This window comes from Lontra canadensis, unplaced genomic scaffold (assembly GCF_010015895.1).
Source record: "Lontra canadensis isolate GAN:19392208 unplaced genomic scaffold, GSC_riverotter_1.0 scaffold11, whole genome shotgun sequence".
Lineage (NCBI taxonomy): Eukaryota > Metazoa > Chordata > Mammalia > Carnivora > Mustelidae > Lontra > Lontra canadensis.
In genome coordinates, this window is record NW_022631005.1 from 2,992,843 (window position 1) to 3,017,884 (window position 25,042).

The 25,042-nt window shown below is 37.3% G+C and overlaps 1 protein-coding gene across 1 annotated transcript in view; it reads right to left on the minus strand.

Moving 5' to 3' along the window:
- The window catches only part of PDE11A (phosphodiesterase 11A), a 381,258-nt gene that overhangs the window by 227,698 nt on the left and 128,518 nt on the right, over positions 1–25,042 (minus strand). The window contains exons 3-4 of the mRNA XM_032855980.1: positions 6,486–6,575; positions 1,763–1,903 (exon numbers count right to left, since the gene is read on the minus strand). Coding sequence (XP_032711871.1) covers positions 1,763–1,903; positions 6,486–6,575 — 231 coding nt within the window. The remainder of the gene's footprint in view (positions 1–1,762; positions 1,904–6,485; positions 6,576–25,042) is intronic.

The following is a 25,042-nucleotide window of genomic DNA, read 5'->3' on the forward strand; positions in this document are numbered from 1 at the left end:
GAAAAAACTCTTTTGGAAAAGACTTTCTCCCTTGAGAAAAAGAGAAATATGTGAACATTTTTCCTTTCTTTCTTTCCTGGGACACAGTTAAACATGATGGTACACTGCCTGGAGATGTGCCAGCCTCCTGGACCACGAGGCTGAAAGGCAGCCAAGCACTGAGACATGGATGGGAAAGTGGACAGAGCTGGGCTTTTGGTTACATCATCGGGCTACTGCACCACCCCGAATCACTGCCCGCAGACTGCATCTCACATAAGCTGAGGCTCCAACAGCTGCCTCTTCCCGCCCTTGCTTAGTGAGAGCTACAGCCTGCCTGGACCATTGGACCATCGAACACCCCAACCCCTCCCCATTCCTTTCTGGGGCTTTAAAGTCAGCTGGTGTGGGGGAGAATCCAGCAAGTCACTCAACTTTCTGAGCCTCATTTCCTCCTCTATAAAATGATAATAATACCTATTTCATAAGGATGAGGGGGAATTAACTGAATTCCAGTCCTTCACGCAACATCCGGAAGCATTCCATAAATGCAGACTATTGCGTGGGGCGGGGGTGAGTGCTGTTCTCCTAAGCTTCCACGGAGTTTTACAGTCACAGTATAATGGCAAAGCTACTACCTTTTGTTTAAACCACACCTGCTGAAGTAGAAATAAAGCCAAGCTCTGCTAAAATATGGGCAAATACTCCTAAACGTTTCAAACATACATAGATTTTTAAAAACCTGATGTTGTTAGTTTTATGATACTTACTATTACCTCTCCAAAATTTACCCTAAGGTTCTTATTCTTGGAGGGAAACAAACCTAAAGGCAAAGACAATAACCTTTTATAAGTAAAGTACAGTAAAATACCATCCTCTGAGGCATTAAACAGCACTTAAATAGCTAGACATTCCTGGTCTTTGAAGACACTTCATGGTAAAGATATTATATTGCTGCTAAGGGTTTAGTCATTTAACTTTCAAGAAGTTAGATTGATGATGATCATTATTTTCAATACTGTTGTGTATTTACCCAACAGATTTCCCCGAAAGAGCCAAAGGGTTTAACAGAAAGCTGAAGCTAAGTTGCTGCAGATTGGAGGCCTTGAACTAGCTCGATGCCTGCCCTTGGCGTAACAGGTGCCCCAGCAGTGAAGAGGCCAGGAGCCGCCTCCACCTGGTGCGTGCTCTGTGCAAGCATCCCAGCTCCAGAGCAACATAAAGAACTTGGAGACTGCTCTTCAAGCCTTTGCTGCAGAGCACAGCCCAGCTGAGGCCTGTCACTCCCCTTAGCACAAGTACAACCCATCTGAGCCCAACAGCAAAGGGCACTGCTTCCCCAGGATTTGTTTGCTTCCTCCTCATAAGAGGGCTGTGGAACTCTGCCTGGACTGCAGTCCATGCCGGAAGCTGCCAAGGGCCTTCCTCATGCTGGGCGAACAGGATGGGAGCCTGGCACTTGAGCTAACGTCTATTCAGCTGGGAGACACCGGGCAAACCAGCTAAGCCCTCGGTTCTCTGCTCTGTAAATACTCAGGGCTGGGATCCATCTCCAATGTTCTCATCAATGTAAGAGCCTATGTTTCTAAGGTGACAGCAAAATAAGATGGAAAATACACATAAAAGAAAATAACTTTAATTTTATGAAAAGTGACCTCATGGTTAGAAGAGTCATGAAGAGAGTGGTTCAGGCAAAGATTTGACAAGCTAAATTACAGATAAATGAAACCTTAGTCCATTAACACAGTCTTCAGCTCTCTGTGACAGATAAAAGATGACTTACTGGTGATTCAATGTCTTCTAGGAGCAAAACAGAACAGCGTTCACATTTCAACAGAGTTTGGGCCCGATGCATTATTTTCTTGACAATTTTCTCCAAGTCAGTCTGTTCTTCAAAGAGGTCATTAACAACCTCTAGTAAAGCCTAGGAAGGACGAAATGGATGTATTTAGGTGGGTATAGACTGAATAAAAAACAATTTTTTTCTCTCAAAATTCCATTTAGTCTTTGTTGTAATATAAATATATTTGTGTGGCTACTTTTTAGAGCATTGATGATTGTTTCGACATATTCCATCATTTTGCTTATAACACAGATTTGAACTGCAAAATAAACCTTGAGAATAGTGCCAATCCATATAATGCCCTGTAAATCCCACATATAGTTATAGGACTACCTCCCAAGTAGCTAATGACCACACGATCCCGTTTTAGTCCGCTAGAGCTCTAGGCTTCCCTCCCCACCCATGCCCTACACGAGTTTTTCTGCAATGTGACTAGGTATAAACCCAACATTTTTTTAAATCTATTTGTTTGTGGTGGGTATTAGAGAGGGCACGGATTGCATGGAGCACTGAGTGTGGTACAAAAACAATGAATACTGTCATGCTGAAAATAAATTAAAAAAAATGATTAAAAAAAAAAGAAGTTAGGGGTAAGCAATATCTCTAGTATTGAAAAAGTGAATATATTCACAAACCAAGGAACAGTGATCCACTCTAACAACCCCAGAGTTTAGGCATCCCTGGGAGCGAACACTGTCACCATTACTGGGAGCTGCTATTTTATACTATGACTGCTTTTTAAAAATTTGTTATATGAAAACAGTGAATCATGGAACACTACATCAAAAACTAATGATGTACTGTGTGGTGAAAAACATAATAAAAAATTAAAAAAAAATCTATTTGTTTATTTATTTTCATCACAACAAATGCCCTCCTTAATCCCCATCACCTATTTACCCTTCCCCCCACCAGTTCTCTGTAGTTGAGTCTGTTTTTTGTAAACCCAATATTTTATAAATTATGAATACCCGATTCTCTACAAAGCACATTTATTTCAGAAAATTACAAAGCAGCTCTTCTTCACCCTCAGGAAGAAACAGATTCATGGTCAAACTTGAGACTTATTTTCCCTAATACACATCTCTCACAGAACCCTGAAAGAATTATAGGGATGAATGCTAATTAAGCTTCAGAGCCTTCAAAAAATGTATATAAAATCCCTCTACATAAGAAGTATTGCATCATCGCACCTGTCCAGGAAAACATAAATACTAAAATATATCTCAGGAAAGAAAATACCACTAAAATTTCTGTTAAAACAACACAATGAAAACACACAAAGGAAAAAAAGACACCTTAGAATTCTAACTTGAAAACCACATACTCACTTAAAAATCAAATTGTATAACCTCTAATTTTATCCAGCTTATTTAGTTTACAATTTTTGCATTGAAATAATATTTATTTGGAATTTTTAATTACATGACTCTTCCCAGAGATTTCAGAATAGCAGGCTATGTACAGGTAGTAGATATTATGCTCCTACGAGAAAGCAATCAGAAAATTACATGGCCAGTGAATTGGCCAGAGGGTGCTTTGTTCAACAGAACCTAATAAAAGGTACCCTCTCAGGTCTGACCTCTCACAAAAGGATTTTGTGTGTTTCAAATTCACATCTGTTCTGGTAGATGGTGTTGAGGATCATCTCAGGGTTGTGACCAATTTTCAACTTTAGTAATGAATTTGATTTATCCTGAAATCATTGGAAACATGTGAAAATTTCTTCTTTGAGTCTATTCCGGTAGAAAAGCATTTGAATGAGTTAAGGGATCCATGAAATGAGTCTAGTTCACTGAACATCTAAAAGAGGATCAAATATCCTTGGCAGCATTTTTCTCTAAAGAGACCTTGTGAGTACGGCTAAGGGCCCTGGGTGGCTCTATGATCCTGAAGCAGAGATGCACCAGGATGAAAAAAGTTTTGAGTATATCCTGACTGTTTAGCATTTGGACAGCAAATTGCTCTAAGAAGTCAACAATGTGCAATAATTTCATATTTAAATATAACATTAAAAATGAGGCAATTGTCTGAATAATTACCAACACCATTCCCTATTATTAAGGGGGAAAACATTATTTCCTTAATCACCCAGGCTATTTCTTCAGATAGATCCTATTAACTGAACAATTATTTAACTTTTCAATTTGTTGTGACTGTGTGGATAGGGCCTCTGGGACCCATATACAAGAACATTTATCTCGGAGGAAAAGCTAATTGTGCCTTGAGTCTTGCACTGACAAATCACATCATAGTAATTTTACTGTTTCTAATTAAAAATTGCTGCTTTACTAACAAGTGATAAAAGTTTCATAAATAACAATACAGACTCGCTCCACAATGGGAGAAAAAGGGAAGAAAATCTTGGATGATAGGAAAGTCAACCGATCGGAGGCTCCTCACACAACTGAACATTCCCTATTTCTTGATTTCCCTTGTGTTTGCCCCCCTCCTTCGTCTAGTGCCATCTTTTGTTCCCGGGCTCATTTTTGAACCTCTTCCCTTCTCTTATCCACATATTCTCCCCCAGATTGACGCACTCAGTGCCCTACTTTTAGATATCACCTATATACTGATCTTTCCCATATATGAGTCTTGAGTCCTGACATCTCACCAAAACTCTAGAGTCCTGTACCCGACCGTTTATTTGACAGCTGTACAAGCCAAAAGTAATTTTCATTCATTTCCCGCATCAATAAACTTTGTCTATTTCATTGCTAATTTGGGGGGGAATCTCTCATTTCTCACTGATCTAGTCCCAGCCACATTATTTCTTTTTTTCTTAGCTCTATTGAGATATAATTGAAAGATAATTTCTGGATGTTTAAGGTATAAAATATGATGATTTGATACATCACATGTTGTGAAATGATTAGTACCATAAGGTCAGTTAACACATCCATTACTTTAAATAATTGCAATTTGCAAATATCTTCTCTCATTCCATAGGTTGGTTCTTCATTTTGTTGATGGTTTCTTTTGCTGTGCAGAAGATTTTTAGTTTGATGTCGTCCCACTAGTTTATTCTTGTCCTTTTGTATCAGATCCAAAAAATCGCTGAAGCTTTTCCCCTATGTTTTGTTCAGAAGTTTTAGTTTCATGTCTTACAATAATATCTTTAATCCATACCAACTTTATTTTTCTGGGTGGTGTAAGATAGGGGTCTGATTTCAGTCTTTTTCATGTGAATATCCAGTTTTCCCAACATCATTCTCCATTAAGTATTCTTGGCTCCCTTGTCAAATATATGTTGACTGTATAAGCATGGGTTTATTTCTGGGCTCTCAATTCTATTCCATTGGTCTACGTATCTGTTTTTAGTGCCAGTGCCATGCTGTTTTGATTATAAGAGCTTTGTATTATAGTTTGAAATCAGGAGGTATGATGCCTCTAGTTTTGTCCTTCTTTTTCAGGACTACTTTGGCTATTTGAGTTCTTCCTCTCTGCTCCCTAGACACATGGACCAAGGTTTTGCCTGCCTCATGCCTTTCTTCTTGACTTTCCACTATCTGGACTGCTCTTCCCTAATCTTTGTGTGGTTTTGCACCTTCATTTCATTCAGGTCTCTGCTCAAATAACATGTTATAGAGAACTTCTTGACCATGCTCTGAAATAAACATCCTCCCAAACTATCCTTCAATGATCAATCTCTATCTCTTTATCATTACCTGATACTATATTATTTCTTATTGTTTGCTTCTCTATTATCTACTATACCTATCTATACCTACCTGTATCTATTGTATTATGAGTCTAATATAATTTAGTATCTATTTGACAGTTTAGGATTTTTTGAGTCTTCCTTTCTTTCTCTCTTTCTCTTTCTCTCCTCCCTCCCTCCCTTCCTTCCTTCTTTCATTCTGTCCGTCCTTCCTTCCTTCCTTCCTTCCTTCCTACAATTTACATGGATAGCCGGTAAAAGTCCCTCTGTGTGTGTTTCTTTATAATCCCATAAAAGTATTTGCATTATTGTCCAGTTATCTATTGATGCTCTTCCAGAAAAACTTTCAATTCAAAAACAAAATTAATGAGGTGGGGTGAAATCACTTGTAACATACCTTGCTTCTTAAAGAAACTTAATTGTAAAAATATCACTAAAGTGTGTTATTGTTTCAAGGCTATAAGAGTATATCTACTACCTTACAGTACAGATGTAAAATTAATTTCATTTTTAAAAGAAGCTGGTACTGGACAAGGGGAGTTAGAGAGGAGAAGGGAGTTGAGGGAAATTGGAAGGGGAGGTGAACCATGAGAGACTATGGACTCTGAAAAACAATCTGAGGGGTTTGAAGGGGCGGGGGGTGGGAGGTTGGGGGAACCAGGTGGTGGGTATTATGGAGGGCATGTATTGCATGGAGCACTGGGTGTGGTGCAAAAAACAATGAATACTGTTACGCTGAAAATAAATTAAAAAATTAAAAAAAAAAAAAAGAGAAAAACAAGCTGGTACTATTTGCCCCAAACAACAGAGAATTTGTATCCACTTCCATTTGCACTTATTGCTTCAAAGGTATCTTCAACCATAAATTGAAGGATTAAACAAATAGAAGGGACTCCTAGACGATTCAAACCTCATCTGCTGGTTTTAAAACACATGATGGTTCACAGATCCTTGAAAGTCAGAGAGCTTTGAGGGTTGTCAACAGTGTTTCCTTCTACTCACCCTGCTTCTTTCATATTCTTTCCTCGAGGCAGCAAAGAGCTGAGCATTGGATATGGCAATTCCACAAAATGGAAGATACATCTGCATAACCTGGGGGCAAAGAGAGTGTTAAGAACATTAAAACATTACTGCTCCAAATTCCATATTGCCTGCATTGGCTTGATCATAATACATTCTCTTCAGCACAGAAATTGAGTATGGAATTGTCGATACCAGTATCTTAACTTCAGAAGGGATATTTTTCATCATTAACTATAAGACGGTCTCAATCAAGCTTTAACTAGGGAGAGTCACATCAATGAGCATGTACAGTGAAGCAACAGACAACGAAAATCACTAAAAACTATGATATAGGAACTGTACCTAAATCATCTGTGTATCCCTTCCTTGATCAGTGAAAAAGGAATAAATGAATGAACTCATATATCTAGAATCTAAAGCAAGTGTCCATACTCACATTTGGAGGCCAGCCGGCTATGAGTCAATTTCTTAGTGCATGTGTATCTGTAGCAGGGTTCTCAGCATGACCCTAGCACTCTGCCAGCTACGAGTTTCAGTAGATTGTCTCAGTAAGAACTTAGGGGCCACAGGGTCTAATAAGCTTGTGCAAAAGAGCTCAAATTGTGCTCACTGTTCTGTTGACATAATTGGATGTGAATGCAAATGTGAGGGATGATCCTACAGAAGGCTGTTTGAGGTAAGTTTGGAGATCCTACAGAAGGCTGTTTGAGGAAAAGTTTGGAGATCCTACAGAAGGCTGTTTGAGGAAAGTTTGGAGAGCCTTTCAGACAGCCCACTTCTCCTATGGGAAGAGGGCTCGGTGGGGAGGGCTCGGTGGGGAGGGCTCAATCCTAACAAAGACTTTCTTATCATTTCATCAACACTTATTTTCAGTACTGCCTGACACTCCCACTCAAATTTATCTCCAGCATTGCTGATTCCAAAGAGAGAGAGAGAACGCCCCAAGTAAAACCAAAGGAATAGATTTCCCTAAACTCTTCGCAACATGGAACATTGTGACAAGCAATATTGCTTTGGGATTTCTAGAAGTAGAAGGAAAAGGGCATGTTTTCTTCCACCATCCTTCTCACTCTGTCTCCTTTTCTGTCTCTGTCTATCTGTCTCTCTCTCTCACACACACACCCCACACTGCAATGTCCTGTGAAGAGGTACAGAGCAGTGACAAAACAGAGCAACTCCTGCATACCCAGAAGAGGGAAGTGCAGTGTTCACCGTGGGGGTGAGGGACAAGAACAGCAAGAGCAGCGTGAGACACCCCGGGGACACACAAAACACAATTATGTCGTCGAGCCTGGGGTGATTTTGCAGAGGGCTTGAGAAAGACAAAAGATGAAGGACAATCCCCATTCCCTATCATTTCTTTCCTATTAAAATCTTGCTTTGGCTACCTGGGCATACTCAACTCTGACCTTGGGTCCCAGCAAGTATTGCACAATGCTGTACAAGTTAATGTGGTGACAGCAGTCTTAAAGAAAGAGACACAATGGGACTGGGATTAAGTAGCAGTACAAACTTAATGAGTTAATTTTTTTACACATCCTTCCAGGATAAATTCCTTCACTGAATTTGATTTGGACTTCTATTTAATGAGGATCTACTAGGTGCCAGACACTCTCACTTCATTTCTTCAACTTTTCATGGAGAGACTTTAAATACATTTTAGAGGTAAGGAAATCCAGTAACTTGCTCAAACTCGCACAGGAACTCAGGTCATCTTATTCTATAACTGAATACCATTCTCTACAACATGCTGCCTCCCAGAAAGAGATACTATTTCTGTCACCCCCTTATTCCCCTTCCTTCCCACTCTCCCTCATGCCTTAGAAAGTTTGTTGATAAGCCAGATAAAGCTGTTGACATAAAGCTGCCGGATATTCTGCCAGAATTTCTCTGTCGTTAGCCAGAATGGGACCACTTCCAACATCACCTACACACACAGAAAGCGCTTTCCTGTTGTTTCCTGTTTTTTTCTCTGCTGTGGAGGTGGTGACATGATGGAGGTGGGGGGTAGGGGAAGATACAGGTTATTTTACCTCCTCTTTTTCCTTTCCATTCCTTTGTCCTTTCCTTTCCTTCCCTTCTCTTCCCTTCCCTTTCCTCTTCTCTTCCTTCCTTCTTCCTTCCTTCCTTCCTTCCTTCCTTCTTTCCTTCCTTCCTTCTTCCTTCCTTCCTTCCTTCTTTCCTTCCTTCCTTCCTTCCTTCCTTCCTCCCTCCCTCCCTCCCTCCCTCCCTTCCTTCCTTCCTTCCTTCCTTCCTTTCTGTGTTTATTTGCCTTCAGAGGCCATATTTAAGGTGGTTTATAGGTTATGCAAGTAGGTAGAAGAGAATGACCAAATGAATACATGAAATGTTTTCTAACATATCTAGGCTTGTTTCAATTTATTTGTAATACCAACATTTATGAACTCCAAGCATTGTGTATAATTAAAAAGAATGTGAATTTTAAATTAGATGACCATTGTCCTTTATATGGCTGTTCTGTGTGAAAGCCAACAAGTCACTTAACCTTTCTGAACCTATTTCCTTATCTATAAAATACCTGGTTTCACTGGCTAATCTTTCCTTTTTAGTTCTAATATTTCGTGATTCTAATAAGTAGAAGCATCCATAAGCTGTAATATTCTGCTTGCTAGAGAAAACAAAGAATTCAATAAACTTGCTCACATTTTATTCAAAAAATAATCATTTGTAGTGTGGGAGGCCACGGGAAGGCTTGAGACGAGGACCAAACCAGGCCCTGACTTGTGCCTCCTTTAAAGGCTGAGTAGCCGAACAAAAGGCTTAGGTCGATAAAGTCGAGTAGCACTGAGAAAGGTCTGTGCTATGTGTTGTGCGCTCGCCTACGTGACATCCCACACGTTCGCTAGTCAGATAGAGACGATTTGGTCGGGGTCAGAAATTCTTGGCTGGTCCTTGCTGTCCTTGCACAGGACTACACCACTGTAAGACTGTGCTGTGCTTACATAAACTATGTCTTGAGTGGCCTTGAAGTCAGTACATCTGGCGCTAGAGGGTCTGCTCTTGGTGCTTGGGAAATAGATAATGGGAAAGCTTGAAGGATTTTCTGTGCGTGTTGCAAACTCTTTAGTAATCAGCTAAAAATAGATACTTTCTTATGATTGTTTCTGTTAGCTATATAATGCCTTGCTGCCTTGAATAAAATTGGCACTATTGGACATCCTCCTTGGTGCTCCTCCTGCCCCCATCTCTTTGTCTCTTAATTTCTTTTCAGCATCCTCTTACCCTCACGTTTCTGGTCGATTTGTCGTGCCAGCCGCGACAGTGTAGTAGTAATTGATGTTGACACAGTCTTTGGATATGATGTTAAGCATTTTATATGCACTCTACGCTCTGATCCTTATAATCACATATGCCATACCATTTATTCTATTTTTCAGATGGGAAAACTGAGGCTTTAGAAAATTAGCCTAATTTGTTGGGAGACATCTCTCCATTGGGTCTGTCACATTTCTGCACAGCTTACAACCAAAATCATTGCTCTATCTTTCAAAGGTGTTTGTATAATGAACAGCCTTAGAAAACAGTGTCTTTTCCAGAGCGAAGAGCAAACTTATTTACTATAAAGTGTAATTAAGATAGTATCTCTCTCTGGGGCAGAGGTCAAGCAGGCTTACTGTCCATTATGAAAGATCTGTGTTTCCTACATTTGAGGTTCCTCTCCTAAACCCATGACCTGTGTCATCAAGATGATGCTATTACTGAACATTTCATCCCAAGTCAGAAGCAATTGTTCACATATCATTAAGACTATTTCATTTTTGGGATGCCTGGGTGGCTCAGTTGGTTAAACGTCTGTCTTTGGCTCAGGTCATGATCCAAAGATTCTGGGATCAAGTCCCACATCAGGCTCCTTGTTCAGCGGGGAACCTACTTCTCCCTTTGCCTCTGCCTTGCCCTCTCCTTGTGCTCTCTCGCTCTCTCTCTGATAAATAAATAAAAATCTTAAAAAAAAATTTAAAAAGAGTATTTCATTTTTCATTTGTCCTGTAGGTATATTGATATGAACTCCCTGATATAGTTACTTAGTAACTTACTAACTTAGTATTTGTAATTATAAGGTTAAGAGTCCCGGAAACAATTACTGAGATCCATGTTAAATTTCTTTATTCCCTTTTACTGAGCTCATTGCTATTTATCTTATTGTCTTATTTCATTGATTTCCCCCTCCACCACATTGCGTTTCCTTTATTTTAGTGATTAAAACTAGAAAGTCTATGTGTATACTTAATAAAATCTAAATGTAACACCTTTAGCCTCCTTCCAAGTAAGATAAAGACATTGGACTACTTTAACTTTCCTGTTATATCTGTTACTTTTTTTTTTACTCATATCTTGTTCGTTATTGCAAACTCGACACATTATTATTAATTCATGCTTATTTAGATTTACTCACATGTTTACCAATTTTTTCTTCTTCATTCCTCCTAGCATCTCTTTCTTTCCTTCTGGAATAATTTTTCTCTTTTTGAACCCTTTAGGATATCCTTTAGCACTGCTGGCAAATGTGTTATTTTTGCTTTGTATAAAATTGTTCTTATTCTATGATCAATCTTAAAAGGTAATTTAGTTTGGTATACAATTCTAGGTTGACAGCTATTTCTCTCAGTACTTAGAAGATATTATTCTGATAATAATAGAATTCACATTCAGCTGATGCTGCCAAAATAGTCAGCTGTCAGTCTAATTCTTCAGAGATTATCCATCTTTGTCTCTAGTTTCTCTTAGGACCTCTTTCTGTCTTTGGTGGTCAGTTTGTACTTTTCCAGCCTCAGTCTAAGGCTTCACCGAATCATATAGAACTCCAAATATATTGGTCAAAGATTACTGAGGATGGAGACAATATTACACATTTATGACACATTGCAAACTGAGAGGGGATTGATTTACAAAGGGAATGACTTCCCAGTGTCATTAACTGGTACAACAATTCAACACTCTGAGGCCAGAGCTGGTTCCACTACGGATACCTATACGACAATATGATCCAAAGAGTTTCTAAATAAATGTTCTGGAGAATCAGGCAAATGCATTTTGAAAGGAGGAAGTGAGAAGTTGCAGAAGCAGTAGCAGTATGGAAATACGAGATAATGAAAAGTTAAACATTTATATCTTTTTTCCAGGCCCAGTGCAACGGATGTCTTTTTTAAACAAAGAAAGATCCCCCTCCTCCAAGATAAAATACTAATTTGGCCTTCATCATCTAGTTTCTGAATATGAAAGGTCTAAGAAAACCTTAATGACTAAGAACCTAATGAGTCTGTACACGCTTGTGCAGTACTTTTCAGCTTAAAAGCACTTTATGAACATCGGCTAATTAATCTTTACAACGTCCCACGCAGAAAGAGAGTTAAACTGAAAATCATTAAACAGTGCAGAAAAGTCCCTTCAGCCCTGGAAATTCAGGAAAAGTGTCACTAATAAGCATAAGATGGGAGCACTGGGTCCCTCGATCAATGTTCTAAAGAAAGACAGTAGGTATTGAGCCTTTTCAAACTCACAGACCACTGAGAAAGGTTATTAAAGCTTCCTGGGCTGGGCTGGTCCAATTACGTATCATTAAAGGACACTGGAGGTCTACCCTGGAGATTCTGTGAGGGGGCCTTGGGCCATCCCCTTTATGGACTCCACTCTTAAAAGCAAATCGCTTGAAGAGCCACATCACTATCAGCTCAAGTAATGGGTGAGAGAAGGTCTTCTCACCATCACGTAACATCAATCTCTGTGCCGACCCTGTGATTTGCATTTGCAGGTCCTTTCCGCCCTCTGGCAGGAGCTATAAGGCAAAACTTCCCCGAGCTGTGTGGGCCCCACTGATTTGAAACTGGGAATGTTGTAACTCAAACACTAAATAGTCTTCAAGTAATTTGGAAAATAAGGTATCAAATTATGGAGGCAGTCACATTATTTTCACATAACGAAATACTCCCTCTCACATATTTTAGAATAGAATATTTAAAATGGTAAAAAAAAACTAGTGATGCCTGGGTGGCTCAGTCAGTTAAGCGTCTGCCTTGGGTTCAGGTCATGATTGCAGGGTGCTGGGATGGAGTCCCATGTCACGCTCCCTGCTCAGCAAGGAGCCTGCTTCTCCCTCTGCCTGCTGCTCCCCCTGTTTGTGCTCACTCCCTCTCTCTGACAAATAAATTTTTAAAATCTTAAATAAATAAATAAATAAATAAATAAATAAATAAATACAATAGTAAAAAAATGAGTCTGAAGTTTTCTAGACTCTCCAGAGAAAATTCCTGCTTCCACGGGTATAGTTCAGTTCACTGCAATTTTCTTTCTATGCGAATTCAGTAAAGATAATAGGTCAGAGTTTTACTTCAAGAATCAGAGCCATAAATGAATCTTATCACCTCATACCAAAGTATATGCTCTTGGCTAAAGCATGCCTTTCTCTTGTCAGTGATGAGACATCTTTGAAGAAAATGGCCTCCCCAAAATATACAGAAACATAAGGTCCCAACTTTGAAAGAACATTGCCATGGAATAGATTGATTCAAAACATAATTTTGGAAATTGTTTCTTTAAGAACTAACACCCTAGGGATGTCTGGGTGGCTCCGTCAGTTAAGAGTCTGCCTTCAGCTCTGGTCATGATCCCGGAGTTCTGGGATGGAACCCCACATCGGGCATCTCTGCTCAACAGGGAGCCTACTTCTCCCTCTACCTTTCCCCCTATTCGTGCTCATGCTCTTTCTCTCTCTCAAAAATAAATAAATTTATTTTAAAATTTAAAAAAAATTTTTTTAAACCTTAAAAATTAAAAAAAATTAACACTCAAAAGAGAATAGCGGGGAGCCCGTTTCATTCATAAAAGATGAGGAAGAACAAGGCAATAAATAAAGGAGATAGAAAAACTTACTCTTCTACTTTTCTTTCTGTTTTCTTTCTGAAGAGACAGGCAGTAGGAGTAGGTGCTTCTGCTTCTGCCCCTGGTTATCAAAGCTGGGAGCCCAGGGGAACTGGTATGAGCTCCCTTCCACTATCTTCATCTCTCTTCCTGAGGCTAGTATTGGCTAAAAGATCCCTCAGAGGCAAACTTATCCAAGGGTGGACAGGCTGGGGCCGATGCCTGGCAGGCAGCCTTGCAACACCAGGGCCTACTGGACTTCTTGCAGGCTCTGGTCTGCTGAGCACTTGAATCTTGCATATTACCTGCATGCATATTACCATTCCGGAAGTGGGATACTTCCGAAAAATAGCCCTCTCGTATCCCGAGTCACTTCTAAATTCCCACCCTCTTACTCACTGCATTGAAGGGAAAACCCTGAAAGAACCCATTTCAGGAAACTTGTCCTTTCCAAGATAATTTGAATTGTCTTTTTTGGATCATAAGATTTCAACAGGGGAAAAAAAAAGCACTCATATTTCTAGCACTCAAGGGTAACCACTATAAACATTTTGGAGACCGCCATTCAAATTTTCCTCTCTCTCTCCATATAAATTCAAATAGGCTAATCCTAAATGTCATATTTTATCTACTTTTTTCACTTTTTATAATAAGCTATCATTTATTATGACCAATGCAAAATATCCCATGTATAGATCAGAAAAAGAAAATTTATACAGAAAAAAAGTGGATTACTGGTTCCCTGGGCTAGAGGTGGTAATGAGATTAACTGAAAATGAGATAAGGGATCTTACTGGGGGTCGGTTCTAAAACTGATTTATGCTGATTGTTACACCACTAATAAAGTTACTAAAAATCATTGAATTGCTCTTTGAAATGTGTGCATTTGTGGCATGCAAAATATAAAGCAAATAGCTGTTAAAAATTATCATTAAAAAATCCCACTCATGTATGGATTAATATTTTTCACTTAAGTCAATCATCTACTGTTGGATATTTCAGTCACTTCTAACTTTAACAATCTCAGGGTTATATATCCTTGCAATTAAATCTTTGCACATCTCATAATTATTTTCTTAGGATAAAGCCCTAATATTTGAACTTATTTATTTAACTTAACACACACTTACATAGCACTTTCTCTGTACCAAGAAATATTCCCAATGCTTTACTAGTATTAATTTGTTATTATGCATGTACATTTTTAATAACTCCTAATGTTACACAAATTTTTACTTTCTGTTAAAAAATGCAATGGTATAGAAGTGTATACAATAAAATAAATACAGATACCTCTTCATTTCCTATCCTGCTAATCACTCCTCTCCCAAAGAACAACCTTAAGAGGCATTTACAGTATTCTTCTGGACATTTTTTAATTAACTGCCTACATACAATACCTAGTTTTGGGTGTGTTTGTAAAAAGAAGTGGGATCACACTATTGGTTATATTTTACACCTTCTTTTTTGCTTGGCATTAAATCTTGGAAAACATTACATATCCATTCAAAGAAATCTACTTAGTTCTTTTTAATCTTTGCTGAATATTCTAGGAGGTGAATGTACCCATTAATTGATATTCATATTATTTCCAATTTTTCTATATTACAAATAACACTGTCGTGAACTTTCTTATGAATTCATCTTTGTGCACTTGGACAATACTTCTGCTGGACAGATTCCTAGAAGTGAAATTTTGGTTGAAGAAAATGTGCATTAAAAAAATATATATTAATAGCTACTGCCAACTTGTCCTCCAAAATTTCTCTACCGGTTTATATTCCCACTAACAGTCATCAGAGAATTCATTTACATCTCCTCTTACAACATTGGGTATTATTATTCTTTTAAAATCTTGTCTGACAGATTAAATTAGCACTCATTATTGCATTAACTTACATTTATTTGATTACTAGTGATATTATAATAACTTCATAAATCCATATTTGTTGTTTATAATTTTCATAATTTGTTGGTTATCTCTGTTTTTTAATATGGCATACTTTTGCTTATCTTTTACTGAACATTCTATTTTTTTACTGCTTAGTGAGCACTCTTTTTATTCTAAGTATAATAACCATCTTCCATTTTTGCAAATCGTGAATCTTACTTGATAATTAGCAGTTGTCATCTATTTGATACAGTCCAACACCCTACAAACTATGATTGCTTTGTCCAAGATAAATAGATATTAGGACTCAGTAAACACAGGCCTACTCCCTCTCACAGTATAAAGAAATTTTACAGCTATATCTCCCTATATAACCCTGTCAAGGTTATTTTTATAAGCAGGTTGACCTACATATCTCATCCTGCCTATTTGCTCCATTCATTTTTGTAACTCAGAGTTACTGTAAGAAGTCAGTTTGAGCTACCATTTGATCCAGCCATTCTTGAGTTTTAGCTATTAAGGTCATTGTGATTTCTCCAATTACTGAGCACAGGTATAAATGCAAGAAGCTACGCTGCATAGTAATTTAATCTTGGTATCAACACCTTGTTGCTAGAAAAACCTTATTATATCATCATCATTGTGTGAACAGAAAAATTCCTCTTGGGGCACCTGGGTGGCTCAGTGGGTTAAAGCCTCTTCCTTTGGCTCTGGTCATGATCCCAGACTCCTGGGATCGAGCCCCGCATCTGGCTCTCTGCTCAGCAGGGAGCCTGCTTCCTCCTCTCTCTACCTGACTCTCTACCTACTTGTGACCTCTCTCTTAAAAAAAAAAAAAAAATTCCTCTTAGGCTATTTTCTAATGAGAAACACATTAGTTTTTCTTTAAATTTAGAACAGTTTCACACTATTGCCTCCTATTATAGTAGCAGAATGCTTCCTTTCACCATCTCATTTATCTAGTTCTTTGTTTTTTGTAATTGCTGGTTCTTAAAGTAGTGGACATTTCATATAAATAGGCTCACACAATATGTGGCCTTTTGTGCCTGTCTGTCTGTCTGCTTTCACTTAGCATATTGTTTTCAAGGTTCATTCATGTTGTTGCATGTATCAGTACTCCATTCCTTTTTTGTCTTTTTTTCTTAAATTAATAGACTTTATTTTTTAGAGCAGTCGAAGGGTCACCAAAAAGTTGAGTGGAAAGTACAGAGATTTCTCATAAACTTTCTTCCCTCCTCCAGCACACACAGTTTCCCTCAGAATTAACCTCTTAACTTTTGTTTGGTACATTTGCTATAATTAGTGAGCCAATATTGGTATATTATTATTGACCAAAGTTTATAGTCTACATTAGGGTTCACTCTTTCTGTTTCATATTCTATGGGTTTTGACAAATGTATAATGACATATATTTACCATTATAGTGTAACAGAGAATCATTTCACTGACCTAAAAATTCTGTGTTCTGCCTATTGATCCCTTCCTCTGTCTCCCCAAACCTTTGGTATTGGTAGTCAGTGATCTTTTCATTGATTCCATAATTTTGTCTTTTCAGGAATGTCATATAGTCAGAATTATATAGTATGCAGTCTTTTCAGGTTGGCTTCTTCTGCTTAGCAATATCCACTTAAGGTGACTTCATGTCTTTTCATGGCTTGATAGCTTTTTATCTCTTTTTTCTTTTTAATTTTTTAATTAATTAATTAATTAATTTTTAAAAATAAACATATAATGTATTTTTATCCCCAGGGGTACAGGTTTGTGAATCGCCAGGTTTACACACTTCATAGCACTCACCATAGTTTTTATTTCTTTTTGTCACTGAAAAATATTTCATTATATGGATGTACCACAGTTTGAACCATTCACCTTCTGAAGGACATCTTGGTTTCTTCCAAGCTTTGGGACTGATGAATAAAGCTGCTATAAATATTCATGTGTAGGTTTTTATGTGGACATGTTTTCAACTCATCTAGCTTAATATCCAAGAGTATGATTGCTGGATTGTATGGAAAAATATTTTAGTTTTGTAAGAAATTGACAAACTGTCTGCCAAAGTGGCTGTACGATTTTGCATTTCCACCAGCAAGGAATAGAAGTTCCTGGTGCTTCACATCCTTCTCTGCAAATGCTGTGATCAGTGTCTTGTATTTTAAACATTCTTTTTTTTTTTTTTTTTTTTTGAGAGAGAGATCAAGTGAGCAGTGGGGAGGGGTAGAGGAAGAGGGGGAGAGAATCTTTAGTAGGATCCATGTCCAGCACAGAGCCCAACATAGCGCTTGATCTCACAACCAGGAGATCAAGACTTGAGCTGAAATCAAGAGTTGGACGCTTAACTGACTGAGCCACCCAGGAACCCTGAATTTAAAAATTTTAATAGGTATTTCATTATATCTCACCATTGTTTAAAAATTTGCAGTTTCCTGATGACATAGGATGTTGAGCATCTTTTCATGTGTTTATTTGCCCTATCTTCTTTAGTAAGATGTCTGTTCAGCTCTTGCCATTTTTAAATCAAATTGTTTGTTGCTTGGTTTGTTTTGGGAGTTCTTTATATCTTTTGGATACCTGTCCTTTTTATGTTTTGCAGAGATTTTCTCCCAGTCTGTGGTTTCATTCATGCTATTTTTGTGTAAAGCTTAACTAGGTTTTTCACTTATTTGTTTCTCTTCTGATTTCAGAGAATTTTAGGATTAATCAAAAGATTTTAATACATTTTCTTATCTACTTCCAAGCTTATTCTCAATATCAGTGTTGCCAGGACAGTATCCTTTTGTCCAGCCCCAAGGGAAAGGCCATGTTTTGCCTATGGAGGTAAGATCTTTCTCAGGGTTCTCATTTCTGTCATTTCCGTGGGATTTGGGGACCCTTCCTCTCTACCATCATTGTTTCTATCTTTTGATCTCCTGTGTCTGGATCATCCCTTCTCTCTCAAAGGTAAATGTCTTTCCTTTCACTTGGTATTGCTGTTTCCATCTGCTTACCTTCAGGTCCTCACTGCTATCATCTGGCTTACAATCTTCAGTCTATAAAAATGGCTCACTGGAAGCTTGTTTATGATCTCCCAATCACCAGATCACAAAACCCACAACTAATCTATGTCCTTCTTCTCTTTAAAGCCTTTGCCCTTAATCATCAGCTAGATATTAAAATTTTGGCTTCCATACACCATACACTGTTATTTCTTTTTGGCATTTTTGACACCCCTATTCAAGTTATATTCCCAGATTCAGTCTTTGGTCTTCTAACCTTCTCTTTCCACATTCTCCCTTTAAGGAATTATTTATTCTTATAATATAAGAATCCTACAGGGGCACCTGGGTTTCTCAGTTGGTTGAGTGTCCAACTTTGGTCTCAGTTCTGGTAGTGATCTTAGGGTGGTGAGATGGAGCCCCACATTGGGCTCCATGCTCAGTGGGGAGTCTGTTTGAGCTTCTCTCTCCCTTTCCCTCTACTCTTCTCCCTTTCTTTCTCTCTCTCTCAAATAAATAAATAAATCCTTTAAAAAATCCTACAAATAAAGCAGGTTGGCCATCCAAGAGTTAGCCTTTGAGAAAGAATCAGCTAGAAAAGACAGCAAATTTGGTAGGGTCAGGTATTTAAGCAACCAAGAAACTTCCTTCTTTTGCTTACTTGCTTCTCCTACCTCACTCCTAAATGTTGCTCCATCTCTAATTCCCTTTGGCTGTGAATTCAATCCCCCATGTCCCTAGCCACACTTCCTCTCAGCCACCCTCTGCGATTTTTCAGATTTAGGTTTCAGAGTTTCTCATCCACCTAATCCACCAAGTTGAGCTCTAGGAACATTTGCTTCCTCTATCTCATGCTCTAATTTTGGCATTTCTGGTCCTAAATTGAAACTGACCCTGAATTCAACAATATTAACTAGACAAGTGCCAAAGTCTCTTCTTTTTTATCTGTGTCCTCAATAGTAACCTCAGGGATGATTCTCAAAGTTGGCTCTCTGGTGCTGACCTTTTCTCTGTGCTCTAGCTTCACATCACCAGTTGCCTATAGGATATTTCAACTTAGAGGTCCATATATTACCTCAAACTAAGCATTCCAAACCCAAGTTGACCATTTCAATCCCCTTCTCCTCCTGAAGAAAGAGAGCTTCAAAAATGCTCTACAGGTGCCAAATGAACATTTAATGTTCTGTTTACTCAGTTCCAAACTCTCAAAGCCAACTTTGATTGTTGTCTGTACATTGGCATAAGCACATGATAGCAATTCAGTAGATTTTGAGGTCTCCATCCCATACCCTTGCCATCCCTCACTATCTCTAGATTATTGTAATGATAGTCAAGACATTCTCATCCCCACAATGTGTCAAGAACTCATTAATCTTTGCTTTCCCATTCAGAAAAGTCATAAATTTAAACATAGCAACTGTCTCAATGTGCCCTGTTGTGACAATTAAAGAATGGAAGAAGAAAATATTATAAATGCCTTATACATATTGAAAACTGTTTTTTCAAACTACTATTGTGTGAGCCTGTTTCCACCAGATACAGTATTTTCAAAAAAATCTCATTAGAAACTCAACAGAAAGTATCTTGAATATTTAAGACTATGGCTTAGTATTTTATAGATGCTTATGGAAGATATGTGATAATCTCAGGAAAATAGTGAGGAAATATAAAATTGCTATTCAGAGGAACACATGAGACCCAGAGGGGATTCTCCTACTTATATATCTTTTTTTCATTTTCCAAAAATAATTTATCATCAAAATGCAATGCCAATGACAGGGATAATAAACCACACTATTTTTTAATTTCCAGCAATATTCTCCAGTGGAGAAGAAAGAGGGAAGGCTATGAAAAATATGCTGAGAGCATTAATATTTAATTAATGTAATAGGACCAACCCTAAAATGAATATTATAAGTGTAAAAGCCTTGATCAAATCTGTAAGTTGTGCCTACACAAGTAAAACACTGAATTGGTACCTACTAAATTTAAGACATTTTTAATAGACAACCTCAAAGACAGAGCTTAAAGTTTAGCCTAAAAACACACAGAACTTTGTGAAGGGCTAATCATTTATAGGCATACCTCATTTTATTGTGCTTCACTTCACTGCACTTTGCAGATACTGTATTTTTTACAAATTGAAGATTTGTGGCAAACCTGACATCCCACAAGTCTATCGGTACCATTGTTTCAACAGCATTTGCTCACTTCATGTCTCTGTGTCACATTTTGGTAATTCTCTCAAAATTTCAACCATTTTCATCATTATTATATTTTTTATGTGATCATGATCAGTGATCTTTGATGTTATTATTGTAATTACTGCAGGGTGCCACAAACCATGTCTGTATAAGACAACAAAGTTAATCAGTAAATGTGTGTTCTGACTGCTCCACCAATCAGCCATTCCCCACTCTGTCTCCCTCTCCTTGGACCTCCCTATTTCCTGAGATAAACAATATTGATAGTGTGCCAATTAATAACCTTTCAGTGGTCTCTAAGTATTCAAGTGAAAGGAAGAGTTGTGTATCTCTCACTTTAAATAAAAAATTAGAAATGATAAAGCTCAGTAAGGGAAGGCATATTGAAAGTGAGATAGATCAAAAGGAAGGTCTCCTGCACCAAACATTTAGCCAGTTGTAAATACAAAGGGAAAAGTTCTTGAAGGAAATTAAAAGTGCTATTCCAGTGAACCTGTGAATGATAAAAAAGCAAAACAGCTTTATTGCTGATATGGAGAAAGTTTTAGTGGTCAGGCTGGAAGATCCAACTGTCCACAAGATCCCCTTAAGCCAAAGCCTAATTCAGAATGAGGCTATCACTCTTGGATGCCATGAAGGCTGAAAGAGGTGAGTTAACTGCAGAGGAAGAGTTGGAAGCTAGCAGAGTTGGTTCATGAGGTTTAAGGAAAGCAACCATCTTTACAGCATAAAAGTGCAAGGGGAAACAGCAGGTGCTGATATAGAAGCTGCTGCAAGTTCTCCAGAAGATCTAGCTAAGATCATTAATGAAGGCGACTACACTTAAACAGCAGATTTTCAATGTAGATGAAACAGCCTTCTATTGGAAGAAGATGCCATCTAGGACTTCCATAGCCAGAAAAGAGAAGTCAAGGTCTGGCTTCAAAGCTTCAAAGGACAGGCTGACTCTCTTGCTAGGGGCTAATGCAGCTGGTGATTTTAAGTTGAGGTTAATGCTCACTGACCATTCCAAAAATCCTAAGGCCCTTAAGAATTATGCACAATCTACCCTGCCTGTGTTCTATCAGTGGAGCAACAAAGCCTGGATGAAAGCACATCTGTTTACAACATGGTTTACTAAATATTTTAAGCCCACTATTGCGACATGCTGCTCAGAGAAAAAGATTCTTTTTGAAAATTTACTGCTTATTAACAGTGCACCTGGTCATACAAATGCTCTCGTGGAGAGGGACAATGGAATTAATGTTGTTTTCATGTTTGCTAACACAACATCCATTCTGAAGCCCATGAATCAAGGAGTCATTTCAAATTTCAAGTCATGTTATTTAAGAAATATATGTCATAAGGCCAGAAGCTGTCATAGGTAGTTATTCCTTTGATGGATCTGGGTAAAGTAAATTAAGAACACTCTGGAAAGGATTTACCATTCTAGATGCTGTTAAGAACATCTGTGATTCATAGGAAGAGTTCAAAATATCAACATTAAGAGGAGTTTGAAAGAAGTTGATTCCAGCCCTCATGGATGACTTTGGGGTTCAAGACTTCAGTGGAGGAAGTAGCTGCCAATGTGATGGAAATAGCAACAGAACTAGAATTAGAAGTGGAGCCCGAGTATGTGACTGAATTGCTACAATCTCATGATAAAACTTGTATGGATGACGAGTTCCTTTTTTTTTTTTAAGGATTTATTTATTTATTTATTTATTTGATAGAGAGAGAGAGCACAGGCACTCAAGTGGGGGGGAGAGAAAGAGAGAGAATCCTCAAGCAGACTCCCCACTGAGTGTGGAACCTGACTCGGAGCTCTTGATCCAATGACACTGAGATCATGACCTGAGTAGAAATGAAGAGTTGGCCACCCAACCTACTGAGCCATTCAGGCACTTGGAGGAATTGCTTCTTATGGATGAGCCAAAAAAATGGTTTGTTGAGATGGTATCTATTCCTGGTGAAGATGCTGTGAAGATTGTTGGAATGACAACAAAGGATTTAGATAGAATGTTACATAAACTTAGCTGATAATGGAACATCAATTGGAGGATTGCCTCCAATTTTGAAAGAAACTCTACTGTGGGTAAAATGCTATCAAATAGCATCATATGCTACAGAGAAATCATTTGTGAAAAGAAGAGTCAACAGATGCAGTAAACTTCACTGCTGGCTTATTTTTAAAAATTGCCAGCCACCCCAACCTTCAGCACCCTGATTAGTTAGCAGCCATCAACACAGAGGCAAGGCTTTCCACTAGCAAAAAGGTTAGGATTTGCTATAAGCTCAGATGATGTTTACCATTTTTTTAAGAATTAAAGTATTTGTTAATTAAGGTACGCACATTGTTTTTTTTTTTTTAGACATATTGAATATTTAATAGTCTACGATCAGGTATAAACACAACTCTTATATGCACCGAAAAACCAAAACATTCATTTGGTTTGCTTTATTGCAATATTCACCTTACTGCAGTAGTCTGGAACTGAACCCACAATATCTCTCAAGTTTGCTTATATCACCAGTGTTGGGTAGCAATCCAAAGAGGTGAGGGGAAAGCTTTCTGTGGGGTTCATCAGTAATTCAGCAAGGTTTCTCATTACTTATCTTGGAAGAGTCTAGCTAACAGTCTAGGAAGCTATCTTCAGAGCCAAAATGCTTTATTTTTCCCATCCATTTTTCATTCTTCACCCAGATTCAGTCTGTCAGCAATATTGTCTCATCAATTGCTTTAGGTGTTGTTCCTTTTCATAGTTCAAATATTTATTTTAAGGGCTAAATTACATATACAGTAAGCAGAAAGAATAAAAATACAAGCCCAAATAAAGCAGAAGGCAGGAATTAATAAAAATAAAGGCTGAAAATAATAGAGAAAACAACCAGTAAAACTGATAAATTATTCCAGAAATTGTGCTTATAGAGAAAATCAGTAAGACAAATAAATCACTAGGTAGTTTAAGCAGGGGGAAAACCCCACAAATACACTAAAACAGAAGTGATAAAAAATATAATCACAGCTATAAAAATTAAAAAAAAATAGTTATAACAGACTTTTTTGCACAACCCTAAGCTTATATATTTGAAAATCTGATGGTGCATTTTAAGGAAAATATAAATTAACAAAATTGAATCAATAAGAATGTGTCAATTGGAGTAAACAAATCACCACAGAAATAAATAATGAGAGTTTTAATAGAATCAGTCTCAGAAAAGGTGCCAGGTCTAAATGGTTTCATAAGCAAATTCTTTCAAACTTTCAAAAACAAGGTAATTACTATGCTATTCAAACTATACTAGAGTCCAGAGAAAGGTGGAAAACCCTCAAATACTTTTTGAAGGCACAGTAATTATGATAGCACTTCCTAATAAAAATAGCACAAAAATTAAACCCATAAAACAAGTCCCCTATGAAAATAAGTGAGAAAGAAAATAAGTAAGAAATAAAAATATTAGAACATCAAGTATATATATATATAAGAAAATTGAATTTACCCAAATATAAAAAAATGGACATGACCTAGAATTTCTATTCACTGAACTAATGTTTCAATATTGCAAAATCCATTATTACAAACTTTCATATTAACTTGTAAAGGAAAAGATATGATCACCTTAATATTCTGGAAAGTCATTTGATGAAATCTACTACCTATTGCCTAGGAAATTTTTAATAAGCTAAAATGCTATTTAAAAGTATTTTAAAAGTGGAGGAACAGTCATATTTCTAAATGAAGGGACTCAATATTAAAAAGAGATCAATTTTTCCCTCTAAATTACTCTACAAATTTTATTCTAGTGGAAATTGAAATGATACATTTGGAATTTAAAAAAAAAAGTAATTCTAAATTCAAATGAAATGAGAAATATACAACACTAACCAACACTGAAAGGAATAAGAGAAATAAGTAAGTAAAGCTATGATGGTTAAGATAGAATAGACCAGGGACACAATAATTCCACAATATAATGGAACAGAGGTCCAGAACCAGGATGTATAACAAATGAGTATTGACAAAGGTGGCATTTCAGATCAATGGGAAAGACGGTTTAATCAACAAATCACATTGGGAAAAATATTTCACTCTTTTGGGAAAAAAAATTAAAATTAGAAGAACTTTTAAAAAAAATTCCAGAGAGATTAATGATAAGCTAAAAAATAAAACTACGGAAGTCATGGGGGAAATATAAATACTTATATACATAGATCTTAATTGTGAGTCTTTTCCGATCTACCACCAAATGTTAAAATTGTATGAGAGATTTTGGATATATTTGTAAGTGAAAACATTTATGTCTCAAGATATAAATTAATACTAAAAGGCAAAATGAACTGGGAAAAAAATCTGCAAAGTTTACGATAATTGTAAATACCCTAAATAGGAAAAGAATACTCTCAAAGCAATCAGAAAAAAAAAACCTCATAAAAACTATCCCCAAACCCCCACAAATAACTAAAAAATATATGAAAAATGTTTAATGTACTAATTATCAAATAAACTAAGATAACAATTAATTGTCACATTTTGCCTACTAGATTGACAAATAGCACAATTAAAACTAATATCCAAGACTAATAATAATGTGGGAAAGAGACATCTCTTTAAG